The 20,365-nt window shown below is 35.5% G+C and overlaps 6 protein-coding genes across 6 annotated transcripts; 2 read left to right on the plus strand and 4 right to left on the minus strand.

Annotated features, from left to right (window-relative positions):
- Window positions 1-1,718: 1,718 nt before the first annotated feature.
- On the plus strand, window positions 1,719-6,146 carry PHYBLDRAFT_108983 (hypothetical protein; the record flags this gene model as incomplete). The annotated part of the gene is made up of 4 exons (XM_018428084.1): window positions 1,719-1,934; window positions 2,023-3,436; window positions 3,498-3,704; window positions 3,769-6,146. The coding sequence occupies 4 exons, from the start codon at window positions 1,719-1,721 to the stop codon at window positions 6,144-6,146; spliced, it is 4,215 nt and encodes a 1,404-aa protein (XP_018295194.1).
- Window positions 6,147-6,970: 824 nt separating this feature from the next.
- On the minus strand, window positions 6,971-7,989 carry PHYBLDRAFT_123123 (hypothetical protein). Its single transcript, XM_018428909.1, has 2 exons — window positions 7,954-7,989; window positions 6,971-7,866 (listed from the first exon to the last, which is right to left on the minus strand). The coding sequence occupies exons 1-2, from the start codon at window positions 7,954-7,956 to the stop codon at window positions 7,069-7,071; spliced, it is 801 nt and encodes a 266-aa protein (XP_018295195.1). The 5' UTR covers window positions 7,957-7,989; the 3' UTR covers window positions 6,971-7,068.
- A 327-nt stretch (window positions 7,990-8,316) lies between these two features.
- On the minus strand, window positions 8,317-9,846 carry PHYBLDRAFT_68034 (hypothetical protein; the record flags this gene model as incomplete). The annotated part of the gene is made up of 2 exons (XM_018441877.1): window positions 8,317-9,297; window positions 9,385-9,846. 2 exons carry the CDS (start codon window positions 9,844-9,846, stop codon window positions 8,317-8,319), a joined length of 1,443 nt encoding a protein of 480 aa, XP_018295196.1.
- Window positions 9,847-12,548: 2,702 nt separating this feature from the next.
- On the minus strand, window positions 12,549-14,642 carry PHYBLDRAFT_79014 (secreted lipase). The gene is made up of 7 exons (XM_018443411.1): window positions 14,602-14,642; window positions 13,978-14,489; window positions 13,759-13,902; window positions 13,519-13,668; window positions 13,165-13,407; window positions 13,007-13,069; window positions 12,549-12,905 (listed from the first exon to the last, which is right to left on the minus strand). Exons 2-7 carry the CDS (start codon window positions 14,461-14,463, stop codon window positions 12,624-12,626), a joined length of 1,368 nt encoding a protein of 455 aa, XP_018295197.1. The 5' UTR covers window positions 14,464-14,489; window positions 14,602-14,642; the 3' UTR covers window positions 12,549-12,623.
- Window positions 14,643-16,709: 2,067 nt separating this feature from the next.
- On the minus strand, window positions 16,710-17,818 carry PHYBLDRAFT_142667 (hypothetical protein; the record flags this gene model as incomplete). The annotated part of the gene is made up of 5 exons (XM_018430853.1): window positions 16,710-16,760; window positions 16,879-16,973; window positions 17,096-17,471; window positions 17,531-17,679; window positions 17,770-17,818. 5 exons carry the CDS (start codon window positions 17,816-17,818, stop codon window positions 16,710-16,712), a joined length of 720 nt encoding a protein of 239 aa, XP_018295198.1.
- A 262-nt stretch (window positions 17,819-18,080) lies between these two features.
- PHYBLDRAFT_131886 (hypothetical protein) lies at window positions 18,081-20,181 on the plus strand (the record flags this gene model as incomplete). The annotated part of the gene is made up of 10 exons (XM_018429450.1): window positions 18,081-18,146; window positions 18,230-18,294; window positions 18,404-18,464; window positions 18,564-18,613; window positions 18,711-18,817; window positions 18,916-19,082; window positions 19,206-19,265; window positions 19,371-19,451; window positions 19,570-19,583; window positions 19,692-20,181. The coding sequence occupies 10 exons, from the start codon at window positions 18,081-18,083 to the stop codon at window positions 19,879-19,881; spliced, it is 861 nt and encodes a 286-aa protein (XP_018295199.1). The 3' UTR covers window positions 19,882-20,181.
- Between the last annotated feature and the right edge of the window lie 184 nt (window positions 20,182-20,365).

The following is a 20,365-nucleotide window of genomic DNA, read 5'->3' on the forward strand; positions in this document are numbered from 1 at the left end:
GGATATTAGAGAGGGTGACTACTTGTTCATTTTTGAATATGTTTATGAAAATCATCCAAATGAGGTTTTAATTCTTAATATTCCGCACATCCTATTTTGGATTGCTTCAAATTTACTCGATTGTTATTCATAAATGAGCTCGATTTTGAAGGAAAAGATGTAATTTTTCAACCCAATTTTGAATAGGCCAAAAATGGTACTGTATAGTTAAGCACTATTTGTATTATAAAACAGCACTCCATATTTGTACGTTTTTCATAATTCAAATTTGAATAGGGGTTTCTGTGATTCAATTCTTGCAGTTAAAACTCAGATATTCGATAAAAATGGTAATCTTCAAAAATGAATAGGTAGTTACCCTCTCTATTACTAGAAATATTTATGCTTATTTATTTATTTATTTTTAAAAAGAAAAAGTATCTATAAATTGCTCAATACTTATTATCAAACAAGTATATATATATATATATATATATATATATATATAAAAGGGAAAAAGATGTCATTTTGCCAAGATCTTGTAGTTTCTTTTATACCAGAGATTCATACTACAAAACAATACCTTTAATCTCTGACCTTGGTCCTTTAGTTGAATATCTTTTGAGAAAGTTGACTTTATACAAGGTGTATACGAGTGTGAGCAAGTGGGACTTCCTTTTTTTTTCTATTAGCGCAAGTTTATTTTTCTTTTACAAAATAGGATTCATGCAGGGGAAATATCTGCGGTATTGATATATCGAAATTGAGATCGAACATAATAAAGTAGGGTGCTTTTTTTTTTCTTTCGTTAAATACTTATCTCGATTTATAATAGTAGTATATATTATTCTAGTCTTTCAGGAGGAGCAGATGATACCCAGAAGAGTATTTTAAGACTATGTACATGACTTCCCTACCACATAGAAATAAAGAAAGAAAAAGGAAAGGAAAACTCTTACTGCTTGATTGTATCATAAATGTAAAAGTGTATCGGTTCGCAGATTACACATTGAAATATTCACGCTTTCTATTTATTTCGAAAATCTTCCATTTTATTCCACAGGCTCACTATCAGAGAATTTGAGCCATATTTTTACTTCAGCAGGTACTTCTTTCCGCTGGTCACGTACTTAACAGTAGTCCAGAGTATTTTAAAGTATTGTGGTTAGGTTTTATTGAGAAAGCACATATTGAAGAGTAGTATCTTTTATGTGACAAGCGTTCAATAAAGAAAACACAAGAAAACAAAAATATATATATATAAGAGTATTATGTTTGAGGGGTATTTATTGAATTCAAGACATAGAAATAATAATAATGTAGGACCAGTATTCAGGTCTTACATAAACTTGAATATTTATATATAAATCCTTATTTATATTCGGATCATCTAAAAAAGAAAACCTCTTTTTTTGTTGTTGTTCTTTCCGTCCTATTCTTTCAAAAAAAAACATATATCCCCTTTAATCACCCATAGAATAGGATTCAAAGCTATATCTTACATGAATTCTAGGCCACTGAATAATCACATCGTTGAAGTCCATCACCATTCTCCAAGATCCGAGTCTGAAACTATAAGTGACTACCCAGTCAGTGTCTTGGAAAACTATGGAGAAACAAAGGCCAATGCAGTCAATATTAAAGGCAATTAAGATATTTGAATGCAATATTTAAACATAGAAATGAAAATAATGTAACTATTAGACTTGCTTGTATTAACCTTCTTTACATATGTCTATATGTATATAGATGCCATTTGTGAATATAAAGATCTAAAGTCCAAATTAGCCTCACTCAGTCGCAAATCAACAAATCCTAGCAAACTTGAAGAAGGCAATCTTTCATCAGAAGACTTTAACCTTGATGAATTTTTGCATTGTATTTCCAACGAGTCAGCCAGGATTGGCCATACCAAGAAACATATTGGCGTTATCTGGAGAGATATTACTGTAAAAGTAAATTATCCTATATAAAAGAAAAGAAAATTATGCTTTATACTCTATTGACGTGTTTTGCTATCTTTACTTCTTTTTTTAAACAAAGGGTATCGCCGCCGAAGCTCACACTATATCCACTGTCGCAAGTCTTCCAATAGCTATTTTCAAAATGATGAAGCTTTTGATAAAAAAACAAGACGTTCCCCAAAAGGTCATTCTTCACAACAATACTGGGTTCTGTAAAGATGGTCAGATGCTGCTTGTTCTTGGCCGTCCTGGTGCTGGGTGCACCACTCTTCTCAAAATTATCTCTAATATGCGTGGATCCTACACAAGCATTGATGGTGATGTATCATATGGAGGTATTGACCCTGCGACATTTGCAACACATTATCACGGCCAAGTGTGCTACAACGAAGAAGAAGATCAGCACTACCCCACCCTAACTGCCAAACAGACACTTCAATTTGCTTTACGAACAAAGACTCCTGGATCCCGGCTTCCTGACGAAACTAGACGCGACTTTGTGAACCGTGTTCTTTATATGCTCGGGAACATGCTCGGTCTGACCAAGCAAATGGATACCATGGTCGGCAATGCCTTTGTCCGTGGTCTTTCCGGAGGTGAGCGCAAACGCCTCTCTATTGCAGAACAAATGACAACATCTAGTTCTATCAACTGCTGGGATTGCTCTACTCGTGGTCTCGATGCCGCATCTGCCCTTGATTTCGTTCGTTCCCTTCGTATCATGACAGATGTTCTCCACAAAACTACCGTTGCAACTCTTTACCAGGCTTCAAATAGCATCTTTAATCTCTTTGACAACATCATTCTTCTTGATGAGGGCTATTGTCTTTATTTTGGACCTGTCGAACAGGCCAAGCCATACTTTGAACAAATGGGTTTCTTCTGCCCCGCTCGTAAATCTACCCCTGATTTCTTGACCGGTATATGTAATCCATTGGAGAGAGAGATCCAACCTGGATACGAAAATAGAGTCCCACAGTTTGCACATGAGTTTCAAAAGATTTACATGGATTCCCACATTTATAAATCAATGATGGTCGATCTGGATGAATACGAAAGCAAATTTAGAGCTGATAACCAAGCCGACGTCTTCAAGCAGGCAATGGATGAAGAACATCAGAAACGCGCCCCAACAACGAGTCCTTTCATCGCCTCATTTTATCAGCAAGTTAGAGCTCTATTAATTCGGCAATATCATTTAGTAATCAAGGATAAGAGTGCACTATTTTCTCGTTATGCCACCATCATTCTCCAATCACTTGTCACATCGTCTTGCTTCTACAATCTACCTTTGAACGGGACTGGCGCCTTTACTCGCTGTGGTGCAATTTTCTTTGCTGTGATGTTCAACGCTTTTGTATGTCAAAGTGAGCTTGTTCAGTTCCTTATGGGCCGTCCTGTTCTAAAGAAGCATAAACAATATGCTCTATATCGGCCTTCTGCATTCTATATAGCTCAGGTTATTATCGACATTCCATATGCACTTGTCCAAGGTAAAGCTATATAGCGTATGTGTTTTATTGGATGATACTAACCTAGTTGTCTGGATGGTAGTTTTTCTGTACACTGTTTGCTCTTACTTTATGTCCGGCTTTAATCTGACAGCCGGCAAATTTTTCACCTTCTGTATTATATTATTCTTCATTAACATGACCATGAACGGTTTCTTCCGTATATTTGGCGCCATCACCAGTAATTTCTTTCTTGCGACTCAATTATCTAGCCTTACGCTCGTTGGCTTTATTGCATACCTCGGATTCAGTACGTATTTATGTCTCCCCTCGATTATTACTAAAATTGTTCTTTATTATCATTTCCCTAAAAGCCATTCCATACTCTAAAATGCACCCTTGGCTTTACTGGATCTACTGGGCTAATCCACTGACGTATGGATACAAGGCTCTCTTGGTTAATGAAATGAACGGCCAAAAGTATTCATGCGATGGCCCTGGAAATGCTGTTCCTTTTGGTCTGGGATATACAGACTGGGACTACAAGATCTGTACAATGCTTGGTGGTGTCCCTGGCGAAAACTTTGTCAAGGGTGAATCCTACCTTCTCAAAGCATTGGATTACAAGCCTTGGGAAGCATGGGCGCCTGATTTTATTGCCGTTGTTGGCTTTTTCATTTTATTTACTGTCGCTTGTGCCCTTTCTATGGAATACCTTGACTCTGATAACGGTGGAAATACCACCAAGTTTTACCTCCCTGGAAAAGCCCCTAAGCATCGCAACGATCAGGAAGAGAATGAACGGCGCAAGCGTCTTGCCAAGATTACTGAAGAAATGGATAGTATCTCTACCGGTACTACCTTCTCATGGCAGAATGTTAACTACACCGTTCCTGTCAAGGGTGGCAACCTTCAGCTCCTCACTGGAATAAATGGTATTGTCAAGCCCGGCCATCTTACGGCTCTCATGGGTTCTTCTGGCGCTGGAAAGACGACCTTATTGGATGTTCTTGCTCGCCGTAAAACAGCTGGTGTTGTCGAAGGAGAGGTTTTCCTTAATGGCGAGGCTCTTATGAATGATTTTGAACGTATCACTGGCTATTGTGAACAGATGGATGTCCATCAGCCGGCTGTCACGGTCCGTGAAGCTCTTCGTTTTTCTGCTTATCTTCGCCAGGATGAATCCGTTCCGAAGGCCGAGAAGGATGCATATGTTGAGAAGATCATCCAATTGCTTGAGATGGAAGATATCTCTGATGCTCAGATTGGCATGGTCGAGGAAGGAGTCGGAATTTCTATCGAAGAACGCAAACGCCTGACCATTGGTATGGAACTAGTCGGTAAACCCCAATTACTGTTCTTGGATGAACCCACTTCTGGCCTTGACGCCCAAAGTTGTTTCAATATTATCCGTTTCATTCGCAAGCTCGCTGATGCCGGTTGGCCTGTCCTCTGTACAATTCACCAACCGTCTGCCATTCTCTTTAGTCACTTTGATCACCTCCTACTACTTGTTCGTGGTGGCAAGACCGCTTATTATGGTGAGATTGGTCCCGACGCTCGTACAATGATAGACTATTTTCAATCGAATGGTGGTCCCGTATGTCCCCCCGAGGCCAATCCTGCAGAATACATTCTCGAGGTTGTTGGTGCAGGCACTGCTGGAAAGGCTTCCCGTGATTGGTCTGAGGTTTGGGCCGGATCTGAGAAATCCAAGGAACTCGATGCTGAACTTGCAGATATCAATAGAACTGCCAATAAGAAGCCTGCCCGCAAAGCTCATACTTACGCTACCTCCTTCTGGACTCAATTCAAGCTGGTTGTCAATAGATCCTTCTTAACATATTGGCGCTCACCTGATTATAACGTTGGCCGTTTCCTGAACCTTTCAATGTCTTCTCTTACCTGTGGATTCACGTACTGGAAACTAGGAACGTCTTCTTCGGATATACAGAACAAGCTCTTTGCTTTGTTTAGCACCTTTATAATGGCCATGACCCTCGTTATCCTTGCCCAGCCCAAGTTCATGAATGAGAGACTATTCTTCCGCCGGGAACACGCGTCCCGTTACTATAGTTGGATTCCATGGGGTATATCAACCGTTCTTGTTGAGATCCCGTATGTTCTTGTATACTCTGCTGCAATTGTCTTTTGTTTTTATTGGACTACTGGTATGAGTAATTCGACTGAATCCGGAGGATACTTTTATGTAATGATTACATTGCTTATCATATGGGCTGTAACTCTCGGGTTTATCATTGCCGCGGTTTCCGAGCTTCCCACAGTTGCTGCAGTGTTAAATCCCCTGGTGGTTGCTATGCTTATTCTTTTTTGCGGTCTACTGCAGCCCCCGTCTTATATGCCCACATTTTGGAGAAAATGGATGTACTGGCTCGATCCCTTTCATTACTATATCGAAGGCCTGACAGTCAATGAACTCGAGTACCTTACGGTTGTGTGTGCAGAAGAAGATCTCCTCAGGTTCTCTCCTCCTCCTGGTAGAACCTGTGGACAATACATGGCCAACTATTTTTCGTTTGGGGGCCCTGGATACATCTCTAACCCTGACGCTGCACAGCCTGAGCAATGTGGCTACTGTAATTACAAGTCTGGTGTTGAATATTATACTCTTATCTATGGCTGGAGTGCTAGCAACAAGTGGCGCAACGTTGGTATTATTGCCTGCTACGTTGCCTTTAATGTTATTGTATTTCTTGGTTTGGTTTATTGGAATAGAAGGGGTAGAAGATGAATTGAGAATCATCTCTTTTATTTTTAAGAAAAATCCCCCTCCTTCCTCTCGAATGTATTTTATTTTATTTTATTTTATTTTATTATATTAATATGAATGTTTTCTTCTTCCTATTCTTCTTCTATGTATGTGTTTAATTAGACTCTCACCAATTTAGCTATATTCAACTACTTTTTCTTATAAAAATAAAAAGTATAGACAGCTTCTCTTTTTTTTTCTAAAAAAGAAATGGTTTAAAATGCTCTTATTTGCCGATTTTTGTCCACTGATAATTGCATTAAAAAATATTAATGGTTATTTTATTTCAACGTTATTTATTCAGTTAATTATATTGCCAATGTGTAAGATTCGAAAAAAAAATAATGCATTTTTTTTTTGAAGGAATCGGTAATGCATTTTTCATCATTCTACATAATGTATGTTACACCTTTTAATTCCTTAATATTTTTCCAACTCTTTGGGGGTTTTTTTTAAACTGCACAAACTCAAGGGAGAAACCCAAAAAAAAAACTCCAAAAACCAGAGAAAATAAAATAAGAAGAATCTTCATTTGATTATGTTACTCATTTCACACATATATATATTCACCATGCAGTTGTGTATACTCCAAGAAACCCACCCAACACTAAAAATATCCCCAAAGTCAAACCAGCAAACAAGCAATAACACTGGCTTTAACCCCCATCAATAAATAATTGGATTTGGTTATTCTTTACCATACAGTTTTCGCACAATACACACACACACAGCGAGATATATATATATATATATCATCCCTTCACTCTCTTTTGGTTGGTTTTGATTTTGTAATTGATACAAAGATTTTTCGTGTGAATTAATGGACCAGAGAATGTCATCTTTATTGTCGATATTTCGCAGGAAGGAAAGAAGAAAAAAAATTGGTAAGTTGGACAAAAACAAATTACTGACGGGCAGCAATCTCCTTGGCAGCCAAAGCAGCACGCTTGGCCATCTTGGCCTGGGACTTGGGGCCGTTGATTCCTCCACCCCAGACACGTCTGTGCTCCTCCCACTTGTCACCGAAGTTGGTCTTGACGGCAGAGATGAGGTTAGCAAAGTCAGCCTTGTCAGCCTCCTTGAGGTCAGTGAAGGCAAGAGCAGTGGCGGTCTTCTTGTGGACGACGGTACCGAGACGAGCCTTACCCTTGACAATGCAGTAAGGGATACCCATCTTGCGGCAGAGAGCGGGCAAGTAGAGAACGAGCTCAATGGGATCAACATCATCGGCAATTACGACGAGCTGGGCCTTCTTGGCCTCGATCAAGGCAACGATGTGGTTGATACCGTACTTGACAACGACGGGCTTGTCGGTCTTGGCAACCTCCTTCTTCTCAGCCTTGGCAGCGGCAGCGGCACGGAGACGATCCTTCTTCTCGGCCTTGGTCTCGGGTCTGTACTTGTTAGCCAACTTGAAGAGCTGGGTAGCAGTGTTCTTGTCCAAAACCTGGGTGAACTGGTTCAGAGCCGGGGGGACCTTGAGACGCTGGTAGATGATCTTCTTCTGACGCTGGAGGCGGACATATGCGGGCCACTTGACGAAACGGGAGACATCGCGCTTGGGCTGGATGTCTTGACCGATGCCAAAGTTCTTGGGACGCTTCTCAATGAGAGGGTTGACAGGAGACTTGGAGGCAGTCTTTCCCTTGACGGGGTAAGGAGCGGGAGCGACCTTCTTTCCGGTGGACTTCTTGGCGGGGGCCTATTTATTTTTTGGTTGGATGGATGAATACATGTTGCATCGAAATAAACAAACAAAAAGTATCATGTGGATGGGATATTTACGCACCATTTTCAATAGATTTCAAACCTCTGGTTGGAGATGTACGAAAAAGAGACGGATCCATCATTTGCACTATGCCACGCCTTGTTTGAAACGGATCGCCCGCTCACCAAAGAAGCCGGTCTTTAGGTCCGAGAGGTCACGTGACACATACCGGACCAAAAAAAAGTGTGTATGTGTATGTGTTCTTATGGATTCTTTTTATTTTCAGGTAATGAAATGTGCTCTCTTTTTATAAATATACGTCCTTCATATACTATTATGATATGTATAGAAAAGAAAAATGAATTTATTATTATTATTGTCTAATTAATTGTATGCTTATTTTTTATTTTTTTTAATATAAATTTAGAAAATTTGATGATATTATTATTGATTTCTAGTATTAAATGTATAGCTTTTACGAATTGGTCCTGTTGCTGGTTCTTTTCGTGTTCTCCATCTTTTTGAATCAGTAGCAACCTTTTTTTTGGCTTCTCTCTCTAGCCATTCGTACACAACCGAGCAGTCTTTATCAAATTCCAGATCTGAGTCCTCACTGAGAGCCAAATGGCAATACTCCTCGCCAAGTTTGTATTGCCCCAACCCACCACAGAAGCGCATAATACCATACAGACTCTTGGGTGTGACTCTGAGGTGGTAGTTTGCTTTAATTTCAGTATCCATCTTTTGCTCCTCCATCATCCGTGTCACTTGGGTTGGACGAATCCCGTATAGCTTTTCAATAGTACGCACACCAAACCAGAGGTCTGAGCTGTCTATGGCAGTACGTGAAAGAGCCAGTAAGAATGCGGTGATCAAAGAGTCATCTGGTAAGAAACGTGGGATTTCTCTGGTCTCTCGGCTCAAACGAAACCTGTCCTTTTTCATCGATCGCTCTGTCGCCGATACTTTGGCTGCTTTGCGTGCCAGTAATGACACAGGGCTACCGTTGCCGTTTTCCTCTTCTTGTGATGGTGAATAGTTTGTTCTTTTTTGTTTAAATGTCTCTGAGGATAACTCTACTCGATCTTCGATCTCTTTCCACAGTCGCTGGACTGTTTTCACGGCGTCTCCCTCGGGCAGGAGATGGCAATGTGAGAGGGCAATGGTGTAAGTGATATGGTCTGGCTGGATATCATTGTCCTTCATATCTTCGAGATTATGGAGGATGTTGTCGATTTGGCCTAGCTTTCCGTACACTCCCAATAATGCATTGATGTGTATGGTGGTTGGTTTAAAATTGTATTCTCTCATCCGGACCAAAACCTCTTTTGCTCGTTCTCCAGCTGTGGGTGAAGTGCTTTTGCGGAAACATGATATTAAGAGTGTAAATGTGCGTTCATTAGGTGGCAAACCCTTCTTACGCATCTATTATTATTTATTTTGTGATAACAGGTGAGACTTTTATTCGACTTATACCAGATACATATAAATATAAATAAATCGATGACTTACTCTTACGAAAAGTGTATGGGCCATATTGGCTTTTGATTGGGAAGCACATTCTGCTATCAATTGGTTCCAGAGAATTGTTGACTGAAGGCGGTTTGGTAAACAGTTTACAAAGTTTAAAGCGTCATCCAATGTGGAGGTTTTGATTATTTGGTTGATTCTGTTCGAGGCAATATAGGGATCTGTTGGCATTGTATAAAGATACTTATTGGGTCCATTGAGCTTATCCTCGCCTACATTCACATATTGTAGTCTTCCAGTCGGCTGTCGCTCTTCTCTGATCTGTTGGCGATTGTAATCGGTAGGTTCAGGGCGGTATTTAAGTGTCACGAATGATCTAACAGAGGATCGGGATTGATTCCGCAGCTGGTTCAAACAAGTGGTATTTTTTACGAGGTTGAGGTAGGCTTGTTGATGCCATGACCGAGTGTTGCCAATGGCAAGTTTTGATATCTGAGACTGCATGTGAACTTCTCTGGGTAATATATATAAATAAATAAATGAAAAAAGAATAGGTCAAGTGAAATAATATAGTACCTTTTTTTTTGGGAAACAATTGACAAGTAAGCAGTCCCAAGTGAATAGGAAGAAAAAGAAGGGGGGAAGAGGAGGGGTAGAAAAAGGTTGAATCTGTGCGCTCATTGGAGGATTTCGGTTACATACAGATTCTTTTATAAATATTTATCCACTCAGTAATTTGACACATATGTGTATATTATGTATTATATAATTCCAGGAATTTGCCTGAATAATTTTTGAACAAAAAAGAAAGGTGCATCTTTCAACAAGAAATTTTGACAGGATGTGTTACTTAACTGTCAAAAATCTAATATTTTAAACTTGGTGGTTTCTTGTAGTAGTAAACTTGAGTGCTCTGCTTATTTAAACTGTAAATATATTGATTTGCTTATATGTAAGAGATTATCTTCTTATTTTTTGAGTGTGGATTATATTATAGAGAAAGGTAAGCATATGCATTTCATGTATTCTAGCTTCTATTCTAGGTTTTAAAATAGCTAAAGAAGTAATGGATACGATGCATTTTTAGTTATAATCAGGGACTTGTGGACTTCCTTTAGAAATACAGGGATTCGGCTGGCAATACAGAAAGAACTTTATAAGTGTATTACCCCATAGCTAAATTACCATTAAACAAGACGATAATGGTTATAAATATTATTGCTTGTTCAAAATCAAGTTGTTTTATTCATTATATATATCTTCACAAAAATTGAACTTTTTTTTTACATCATTAATGAAGATAGACCTGGTTCTGTTGGCTTATTAATCATTAAGTGTTTTATATATATTCAAAAGGATATTCTAGGGAAGTGTGTGTGTGAGTGTCTTGATGGTATTCAAGCTTGAAGACTTTAAGACGGGTACAAGAGGGAGTACAAAGGGACGAAAGTCAAAAACTCGTGTTACATGACTTGTATTTTTCATTTAATTAAAAAAAAAAGGTCTCCAGAGATCAAGAGCTGTAGCAAAGTAAAAAATACAAATCCAAGATGAAACGAGAGAACACATTATATATGTATATACTATACTATACATTTTCTTTGAAAGAAACTATCTCGATCATGTAAAGACATATACAAATGATCATGATAAATAATCAATCAAAATTCCTTTAAATTTAAATTAAATTATTAAATTAAAGCACGGACATTGCACTTTTATTTATTTTTTATATATATTTACTATTAAATTCCCACCATAAACCTCACCAAATATAAACAATAAAAAATAATGTTTAACAGCCACAAAAACAAATACAAGAAGTATTGGAATGATTTAAAAAGATTTGATGAATATGCGGTGGTTTATAAATGGGATGAATTTATTAACTCTGAGAAGAACAAGTATACCTCTAAAGACAAACAGACAAATTAGACAACCAGAGTACATTTTTGATAGTCTGGCTACAAAACAGCCTTGATTTCAATCATATTAAAGGCGTTTTGGGGGTATACATATATATATAGTAGATATATAACACTCAGGTTTTATGAGAATAAGAATACAGCTACTTTGTAAAGAGTTGGAATTTTTTCGATTTAACGAAATCTAGAAATTGGATAGTAGCTATTGAGCTCATTTGGCTTATATGTGTTGTATTTTACACCATAGCTAAATTATCGCTTTATTTGAACGTATTGATACATAAATCTATATATATGTTTGTGTTTGTATTTGTGAGGTATTAATGTAATCTACGTAGATAGCTAAATATCAGGCGTCATTGCATATATAACCATAACCATAACCATAACTATAAATCTATTTATTTATTTTTTCTGTCAAAAAAACGAATATTTTTTTTCAGTCAAGCAAGATTTTAGAGCCACAATCAAATTTCAACAGGGAAGTTTCTTTCCTTTTTTGAATATTATACTTTTTTTGTTTAATTACAAAGCGTTTAGTGCTCTAACCAAGTCTCATGTATGGCTCTGTTTCTTATGCATCTTGTGGTGTGTGTATATTGAACCAAAGATTAGATGCTGTTGTGAGACAATTTTCATCTAAGCAAAGCAAAAGAAGAAAAAAAGAAAAAGAGTCGGATATGCATCGGAAGAAAAAATATTGAAGGTTGTGTCAGGAAGATCACCTAATTTTTATTCATTTTTTTTTCTGGTGTATGTTTTCTTCTCGATTACAATAACGATATAATAGTATCTCTTGTGTAATACTAGCAAAGTGGCCAAGAAATGACTTGGTAGGTAGAATCCCAAGTTTAATATGTATACATTTATTGACAATAATGATCAAAAATTGATTTCTTATTTATTTATATAATTATATACACAAATTTGTACGGGTGAGATCCGCCGTGTTCAGGGCAAATTTTGTTTCAAGTTTATAAAGGTTTTAAAAAGAGTACAAGAAGATGTGTGTATACAAAAGAAAAAAAAAGGGGGAGTTTGGCAGCTGATCATCTTGTCCCTCCAAGAGATGTATTACAATCACCAAAAACTGGCGTTCAAGTAGAAAAAGCCAACAACAAAAAAAAGGTACCTTTTAATTTATTTATATTAGGATTATTATTAATATTATGCTATGTTACGCTATAGTACAATACACTATAATATGATACCGAAGGACTGCTCGTGGTTTTGAACACAATAACAAAAGGCACACACACACACAAATATATATATATATATATTATATATCAAATTTAAAATTGGTTTATATACTTTATTATAATGTTATGTAACATTTTTATATTTATAAAATTATTAATGGGAACCACCACAGCCACCTATTCTATGTAGCTGTGAAGTATTCGTATTACTGTGAGGATTGTGTGATTGAAGGCTTGCAGGATCAGACGGAGTATCTCGGTTGTCAAAGAATTCCCACAAACCGCAGTCCTGACACTTTGGATCCTCGGGTATGCAGTGGGGAAGAGGGAATTCTTCCTCAGATTTCTTTAGGATGTTCTCAATTACATCACCAACACGGTGTGATCGAATATCAACCCTCCAACCATGGTCATTAACTGTATCCCAAGTACACACCTATATATATATATATATAATTATAATTATGATGGTAAGACACAATGGACTGGAACAGTAAAGTGATATCATAATATCCAATTTCTTTTTTGTTTACTTACTCTGCCAGTATGACAACGTGTTTCCATGGCAAACCCACCGTACCAGCATGAGCTAACAGGGCCCTACGTCCATGCACACAAATATTTTAATAATAGTTGACAAGAATACTCTTTTTACTCTCTTTTTTTTACTTTTATATGTATATATATATACTTACAGTACAAACACCAACAAAAATAGGGTCTCCGGTGTGACCAAAGTGCCAAAGAGGCATCATATCTACTGGAAGACGTGGCAAATGTAATCGAATAGACGCCAGCAAATCTCCTGGGATCTCAAAAGTGACGGTCGGTACACCAAATGTTTGTCCTACCATGCTGGCAAGCGCACCTCCGAGTGAATGTCCGGTCAGCCAGATGGTTGCTTCGGGATACTGATTGGCAACTTCTTTGTAAAGTTCCTGTTAATTTTGTATATATATCAGTATAAAGTAATCAGACCAACACGCTCAAGATAATATATATATATATATATATACATGTATATATCCAGTTAATAATCCTTTACTTACCATGGCATTATCATAATAAAGCTCACTGTTCTTGATATTTCCTTCCAGACAAGAGCTCTCACACATGTACTCGTTTCCTTTGTAGCATTCACACACCGATCTCCATACTCGACTTACACGGGCACAGCAACAGGAGAACAACATGTTATCCTAAAAACAAAAATATACAAACGTTATTAATGTTAATAAAAACTTAGTCCTTTTGTGTTTTTTATTAAAGAAAAAAGAAAAGAAACTTGCATTTAGCTTGTCTTTGTCACCAGTGGGTCCTCCTGTAAAGAGACCAGCACTTGTACCCTTTATGCTGATAACTATTAAGGACTCATCTGCATTACTGTAGATATGACCTCGGATACCGTCCGATTCCCAGCCAAAAGATGAATTCTACTCAAAAAAAAATTATATTATTATCTTGATTTCTGTTTATTTGTAATAGCAACAAACTTATACATGTCTTACCTTTACCCACGGTGCTTCTAGCTCATACCAATCGGCTGTACCATTAATGATATCTGAATATGCATTGTATGTCATTTGAGCCAGAGTCATTACAGTCTGGCGGTTTGTGACATCAGGCTGGAGACCCAAGATTGGTTCGAATTCCAGATCGGCATTGGCCTCCATGCGCATTCTCTGGCCGGTTTCTTTTTGTCTATGAAGCGGGACGAGATCCTTCTGGGAGGGCCGCATATATGTTCCAATGACGGGTTTCATTTCAAAGGCGTTGTTTTGGATTGACATTGACATTGATTCCGATACGTCCAGTCTGCGGAATAGGTGAGGAATGGGACCATTGATGGATGCATGATGGTAGATTGTCTTGAGTTTGAAGGACTGGAGGTCTAATATATTGGAGCCAAATGGCTGTTGTTGCTGTTGGTGTGTAAAAGTTGGGCCGGCGTCGACGAGGGCAATAAGACAGATAATTAAGGATGTCCACTTCATAGTAAACTTTATTATATTGTATGTTGCTTTTTCTGGTTCTGCTTATTTATCGTTGTCGTCTTTTATGCTATATTCTTTAGATGATATTTAAGAGAGCGAGAGAAAGTTGTTTGAAACTACGCAATTGATTGTGTGTTGAATGTATTAAAATTGATTCGATTCTGACTTTATGTAGATAGTATGTACGGAGGGGGGTATATTTTGGAAGAGAAAGAGAAAGAGAAAGAAAGTAAGAATATTAAGCTTTTTGTTTTAATTTTTTTTCTAGATTGGTTGAATAAATATATATATATATAATAATGTATGCTTAGTGTTTGATGGCCCGATCAGTTGTTGATAAAGATTGAAATATTGAGATATTGAGATATTGGAATGAGTTGTTTGAAAGGAATCCAATATATAAATTACAGTAAAAGTAATAAGGGGTAATCAAGTATCATCACAAAGCTAAAGCTAAAAGTTAAGATCAGAATCAAGATCAAGAAGGGGAGAGTAGAGCGGATGTCTTTTTGCCGCTGTTTGTAGGACGCTGGGGATAAAATTACAAAATACAGACCCCAAAAAGCAAATAAAATAGACGCTTCAATGTTTATATAAATAAATAAATAACCAATAGTCCCCGCCACCCATACCCACAACTATCATTATTCTGTATTCCATACGATTTGGTTCGATTCATCTTGGTAGAACCTTCAAACGTCATAAACAAATAAGTAAAATACAGAAGAAGGACAAGAAGGAACCAAACAGAATCTTGGGTCCTTATTTGACTTATTGACAAATCCTCCAAACAAATTAAAGAACTTGATATTCAACATATTTTAGAAGCTGATTATTTACTTCTTTTTCAGTTAAATAATGATGGCTCTTATTTAATTTTGACACTAGAACTATACTTGTCTGGTTTATTAAAGTAAGAAATGACTCTAAAACATACATACTTGCATACACATCGGCTGTATTTTACAAGTGAACACAAATACAAATAAAAGCAAGCCTTTGGTACCAGTATCAAATGAAATAAACTCATCTATTTATATTATATTTGTATTTGTATTTGTTTGTTTGTTTGTTTGTTTCAGATACTGGTGACAGTAAGCTCATTAAGACAAAAAAGCTAGCAATTTATACGTTCTTTCTTTCATTCTTTACAGGCTTATAAAGTACACCAATTTATCTATTTATTTATTCTTAAAATTCTTATAATTATTTGGATTCTAATCAGCATAAATGCATGAGTTTTTTTTTATTATCAAAAGATCAAGAAAAAGTATCCAATAGTTTATGAGACCAGTGTCTGTAACTGCCAGAGTCTGGTGCACTTTTAACGCTACTCTTAATTATTAATTTAAAATAGGTTTGGCAAAAATTCGAATGTAAATCAAATCGATACTTTTCTTATTCTTCATACATTCCAATAACTCTACAGCATATCATCATAAGACTTGTACTTTGCACTCTTTGCAATGAAAGTACGAATAATACAAAACCAAATTCACTTCTTTTCGTCTACTCTATCGTCGTCCAAATATGGTAGTGCTATATGGCCTTACCGTTGACGCTGACCACAAGCTTGCATATACATACATACATATATATATATATATATTGTTTTAGGAATAATTGAAGCAATAAAAAATATAATATACTCTTTTGCTCATCTCATATCGTTCTACTAACTACTCTATATAATGAGAAAATGTTCGAGATAGAATTTCAGATACAAGAATATGATGGAATTTTTTAAAAAAACAAGAGACCTTTGTGGACTCAAATTTGTAAAGTCGTACATAATAACCAAATGATTGGCTTGTAAATCACAATGCTTATATAACAATTTACCTAAATAGTATGTTCAAACTGTGCTTACTAAACGGACAAATAATAATGTATGTTACAGTCAAAGTATTATGTTTTTATTTATTTTTTGTATCTTGAATATAAAATGTGTAAAAGTGATATTTATGATAAGCTTATATTCGAAACTTTTACTTTATTTGTGAAATTCTATAAAAGAAATTTGTTTCTGTGCTTTGGAGAACAACCATTAAAATAATTATGTAACAAACATTGTAATGTCAAGAATCAACAAATACTTCTTTATGCAACTAAAATAAACAAAATAATAACAGCTTAAAGAGGACCATGCTATTCTGCTATATATATATAAATTCTATAACTGTAAAATAAAATAAAATAAATTAAATTAAATTAAAGGAAAAAAAAAGGTGCAATATTTGTAATAATTACACCATTGCTTCTTTTACAACATCCTGCAGTAGCCGTACTCGATAAATCTTTCGCACCGAGTTAAAGCATACAATAATATATCCCCTCTTAAATAATAAATAATGATATATTAGAGACACATACACAATTATTTGTTTATTTATTCAAAAAAAGAATCATTTTTACCTCGTGTGCACTCACAAGATCCTCTTTTGTGATCATTACTTCTTCAACATCATTTTCTTCCAGTAATTTCTGCCGAAATACTCCTTGTAAAAGCCCTTTTTATGTGTGTATATGTACATAGATAGATAATTGGATACATGATAAATAATTATTTCATTGATTGATTGATCAAGCGATTATTAATATTATTAATACAAATAATAAAATAAAAATTTACCAGATGAATGGTGAGGTGTTTTCCAGTGCCATTTGTTGTTTGAATAGGTACCAATAGCCAGATTAGCAATACTGGTCTCAGTCACTTGGCCAAGCTTATTCCAGAGTACGACATCGAACGGAGTATGATCATTCAAAGGATTCCATTCGCAGTGAGAGCGATGGCGTGCGTCTTCGTACACATCTCGACAGGTGGTCTTGTGTGTCACAAAAGGATTGTCAAGGACATCAGAAGGACAATTGTCCAGAACAATAGAAAACACAGCTCCTCCTTTAGCAGCCTCAACAAGACTTGAGCAAGACAACGGAGGCTTGGGGCTGTCCAAGTCTGTATGAGATGTAGAAAGTACACCACCCTTGGATAATAGCAAACGCACCTAAGATAATGAAATGAGCAACCAGTATTATTATTATTATTATATATTTATTTATTTACCCTCAGATATCTGTCATTTCCTCTGACACTCTCCTGTAGTACATTAATAATATCTTTAGATTCAACAGAACCAAAGTCATGCCCATTCTTGTTCATGTCATTGATTGCAAGTAGTAATCTTGCAATGTGTAGATTGAGCAAGTAGAATCCTTTTATATGTATGTGTTTTATTAAAAAATGACTGTAAAATTTATTATAAAATTATATTTAAGCTATATAAACGCCTTTTTTGAATTTACCTTGTTGCGGATCATAAAGGATTGTTTCTAATAAACTAAAGTCTTTCATGACCCCCTTTTTTGTTGTTGTTGCTGTTATTATTACTAAAGAAGTATATGTTTTATTTTATTTTATTTTATATTTTAAAATTATGTATATAATATAGTATGATATAATATATAATATAATATAATATAATATAATATAAAGTAAAATAAAGTATATATTTGGTTATTGAAATATTTGAGCTTATCTTTATTCCAGACAACCATTTCTTGCTTCTCTTTCACTTTTACTTTCTATAAAGAATTGCTTATATATACTTTAAGGAATGGCGCCTGCAATTCGAGAAACTTCCTCGGTTGGATGGAATGTAGTTTCGAACATCATTGGCTGGGTAATCACCATTACATTCACGACTTTATTTTTTATTTACTTATTGATTTGAATAAAACAAAATGTTGCCTTATCTTTCAATAGACATACTTCTTGTCTTGGTCGGTTAGCTTCTATCCTCAAGCAATTCTCAACTGGCAACGCAAGAGGTATTTTATTATATAAATATATAATAATACAAATGTACACTTATTGTTAATAATATTGTTCGATATCTTTAATCAAAAATAATTTAAATAATTAATTGATCTTACTTAGTGTTCAAGGATTATCAATTGATTTCCTGTATTACAATGTCCTTGGTTTCCTTTGCTATTCGGTAAATTAATCCATGACATTTATAAATCTAATATAAATAAAGCTTATCAATAATAATATATATATATATAACATATAAAACGACAACAAATTCTTCAAGATATTCAACGTCGCCTTTTTCTTCAGTGAAACGATCCAAGAACAATGCAAGTTCCAATATATATATATTAAAAGAAGAAGCTTAAATGTCAGTTAATTGATATTCTAAATTCCAATTTATTTATATGTATATAACAGATAAACAAAGGAATCATTCAAGCGGTAATCTTGTACGTGCCAACGATGTCATGTTTGCTGTCCATGCTTTCTTGATCTCATCCTTTACACTCGGACAAACGTTTATTTACAAGGCAAGTCTTATATATATATATAATAATAATAAAAAAGAGATATGTACATTCATTTCATAAATTAATTACTTGAATATCATATACATGTCTATTAGAAAGAAGAGGCTCAGAAATTATCGACAACCGCTACAGTCTTGATCAGCATTCCAATTGTTGGTGCTGGAATTGGATTGCTGGCAGTCGAGTTTAATGGCATACTATGGATCGACCTGATGTACTACCTGAGCTATGTTAAACTGGCCATTAGTTTTATCAAATACCTTCCTCAAGTAAAGTATATTATATATATAAATATTTGGGAAATAAAAAGCAGCCTGATTATTAATGGAAGAAAGAGGTGGAAAACGTATTCATTTACTTACCCATTCACACAATTGGTAATTGTTTTGTAGGTTTGGCTGAATTACAAGCGTAAATCTACTGTTGGTTGGAGTATCTACAATATCCTTTTGGTAAGTGAGAGAGAGAGAGAGAGAGAAATCCATGATCTGTTAGATACATGTATATTTCTATATACACAATTAAATTAATTGATCAACTAATCAATCAATTAATAGGATTTTGCTGGTGGTGCACTGTCTATCGGTCAGCTCTTACTGGATGCTTCTATTAGTGGTGACTGGAGTGGTGTATCAGGGGTAAGAAAATAAAACCATGCCTTAATCTTTTTTAAGCAAATGATAATAGTCCTAAATTATATACAAACTAATACAACCTTTTGCTATCTCTTTCACGTACTCCTTTACTTTAATAAAGGATCCCGTAAAATTGTAAGTATTCAAAAAGTCAAAGTATATATATATATATATATATTGTCAAATTGCACTATAACCAACTAACTATTATTCAAACAAAAACTAAAAAAAAAATGTATAAAGTGGTCTGGGATTTGTCGCAATTGCATTCGATTTGGTGTTTATCGTCCAGCATTATATACTCTATCGGGATCGAACAGACTTTTACCTTAATTCTGTAGAAGAAGAACGTCGTCGCCTGATTGCCGAAGGACGTGTTCCCCACCATGAACCTGACCAAGAAAACTATAACTCTACTGGGTGGACCCAATAAAACAAAAAAAAACAAACATATTTCAGTAATATTTGTCAAATTTATTATATCTATAATCCATGATATAATTTAAACTATGTAAAATTGGAAAAGAGAACCTCTTTTCAATAATGTTTAATACTAATAATAATGATAATAATGATAATAAACTGTATTTTAGGACAAGATACTAAAGATAGATAGAGTAAAATGTGATTAAAATTAAAGGATCAATGTGCTGATCCCAAATGACACTGAATACAAATTTACATCCTCTTTACTGTATGTATATAATATATACCATCATTATGCCGTTGTTCGGACGTTACTGATCACATTTTTTTTCAAACCTCAAACTACCTCAAAAAATTGATTTGATTTTCTCATCTTTGAATGCGAAACTCTGTATGTGGATGGGATGTATGGATGAGTGGAGATGTAGTGGGGTAATACCTGTCACGCATAGATTATGACTGGCTTAAAGTATAACTAAAAAAACCCCACC

Source organism: Phycomyces blakesleeanus (genome assembly GCF_001638985.1).
Source record: "Phycomyces blakesleeanus NRRL 1555(-) unplaced genomic scaffold PHYBLscaffold_5, whole genome shotgun sequence".
Taxonomy (NCBI): domain Eukaryota; kingdom Fungi; phylum Mucoromycota; class Mucoromycetes; order Mucorales; family Phycomycetaceae; genus Phycomyces; species Phycomyces blakesleeanus.

Excerpts from the sequence above, each read along its gene's own strand:
- PHYBLDRAFT_79014 (XM_018443411.1), bottom strand. The coding sequence starts at position 14,463 with ATGAAGTGGACATCCTTAATTATCTGTCTTATTGCCCTCGTCGACGCC. Across the intron at positions 13,903-13,977 it reads TAGAAGCACCGTGGGTAAAG|AATTCATCTTTTGGCTGGGA; the intron begins GTAAGACATGTA and ends TTTTTTGAGTAG. Across the intron at positions 13,408-13,518 it reads TTTATTATGATAATGCCATG|GAACTTTACAAAGAAGTTGC; the intron begins GTAAGTAAAGGA and ends CAAAATTAACAG.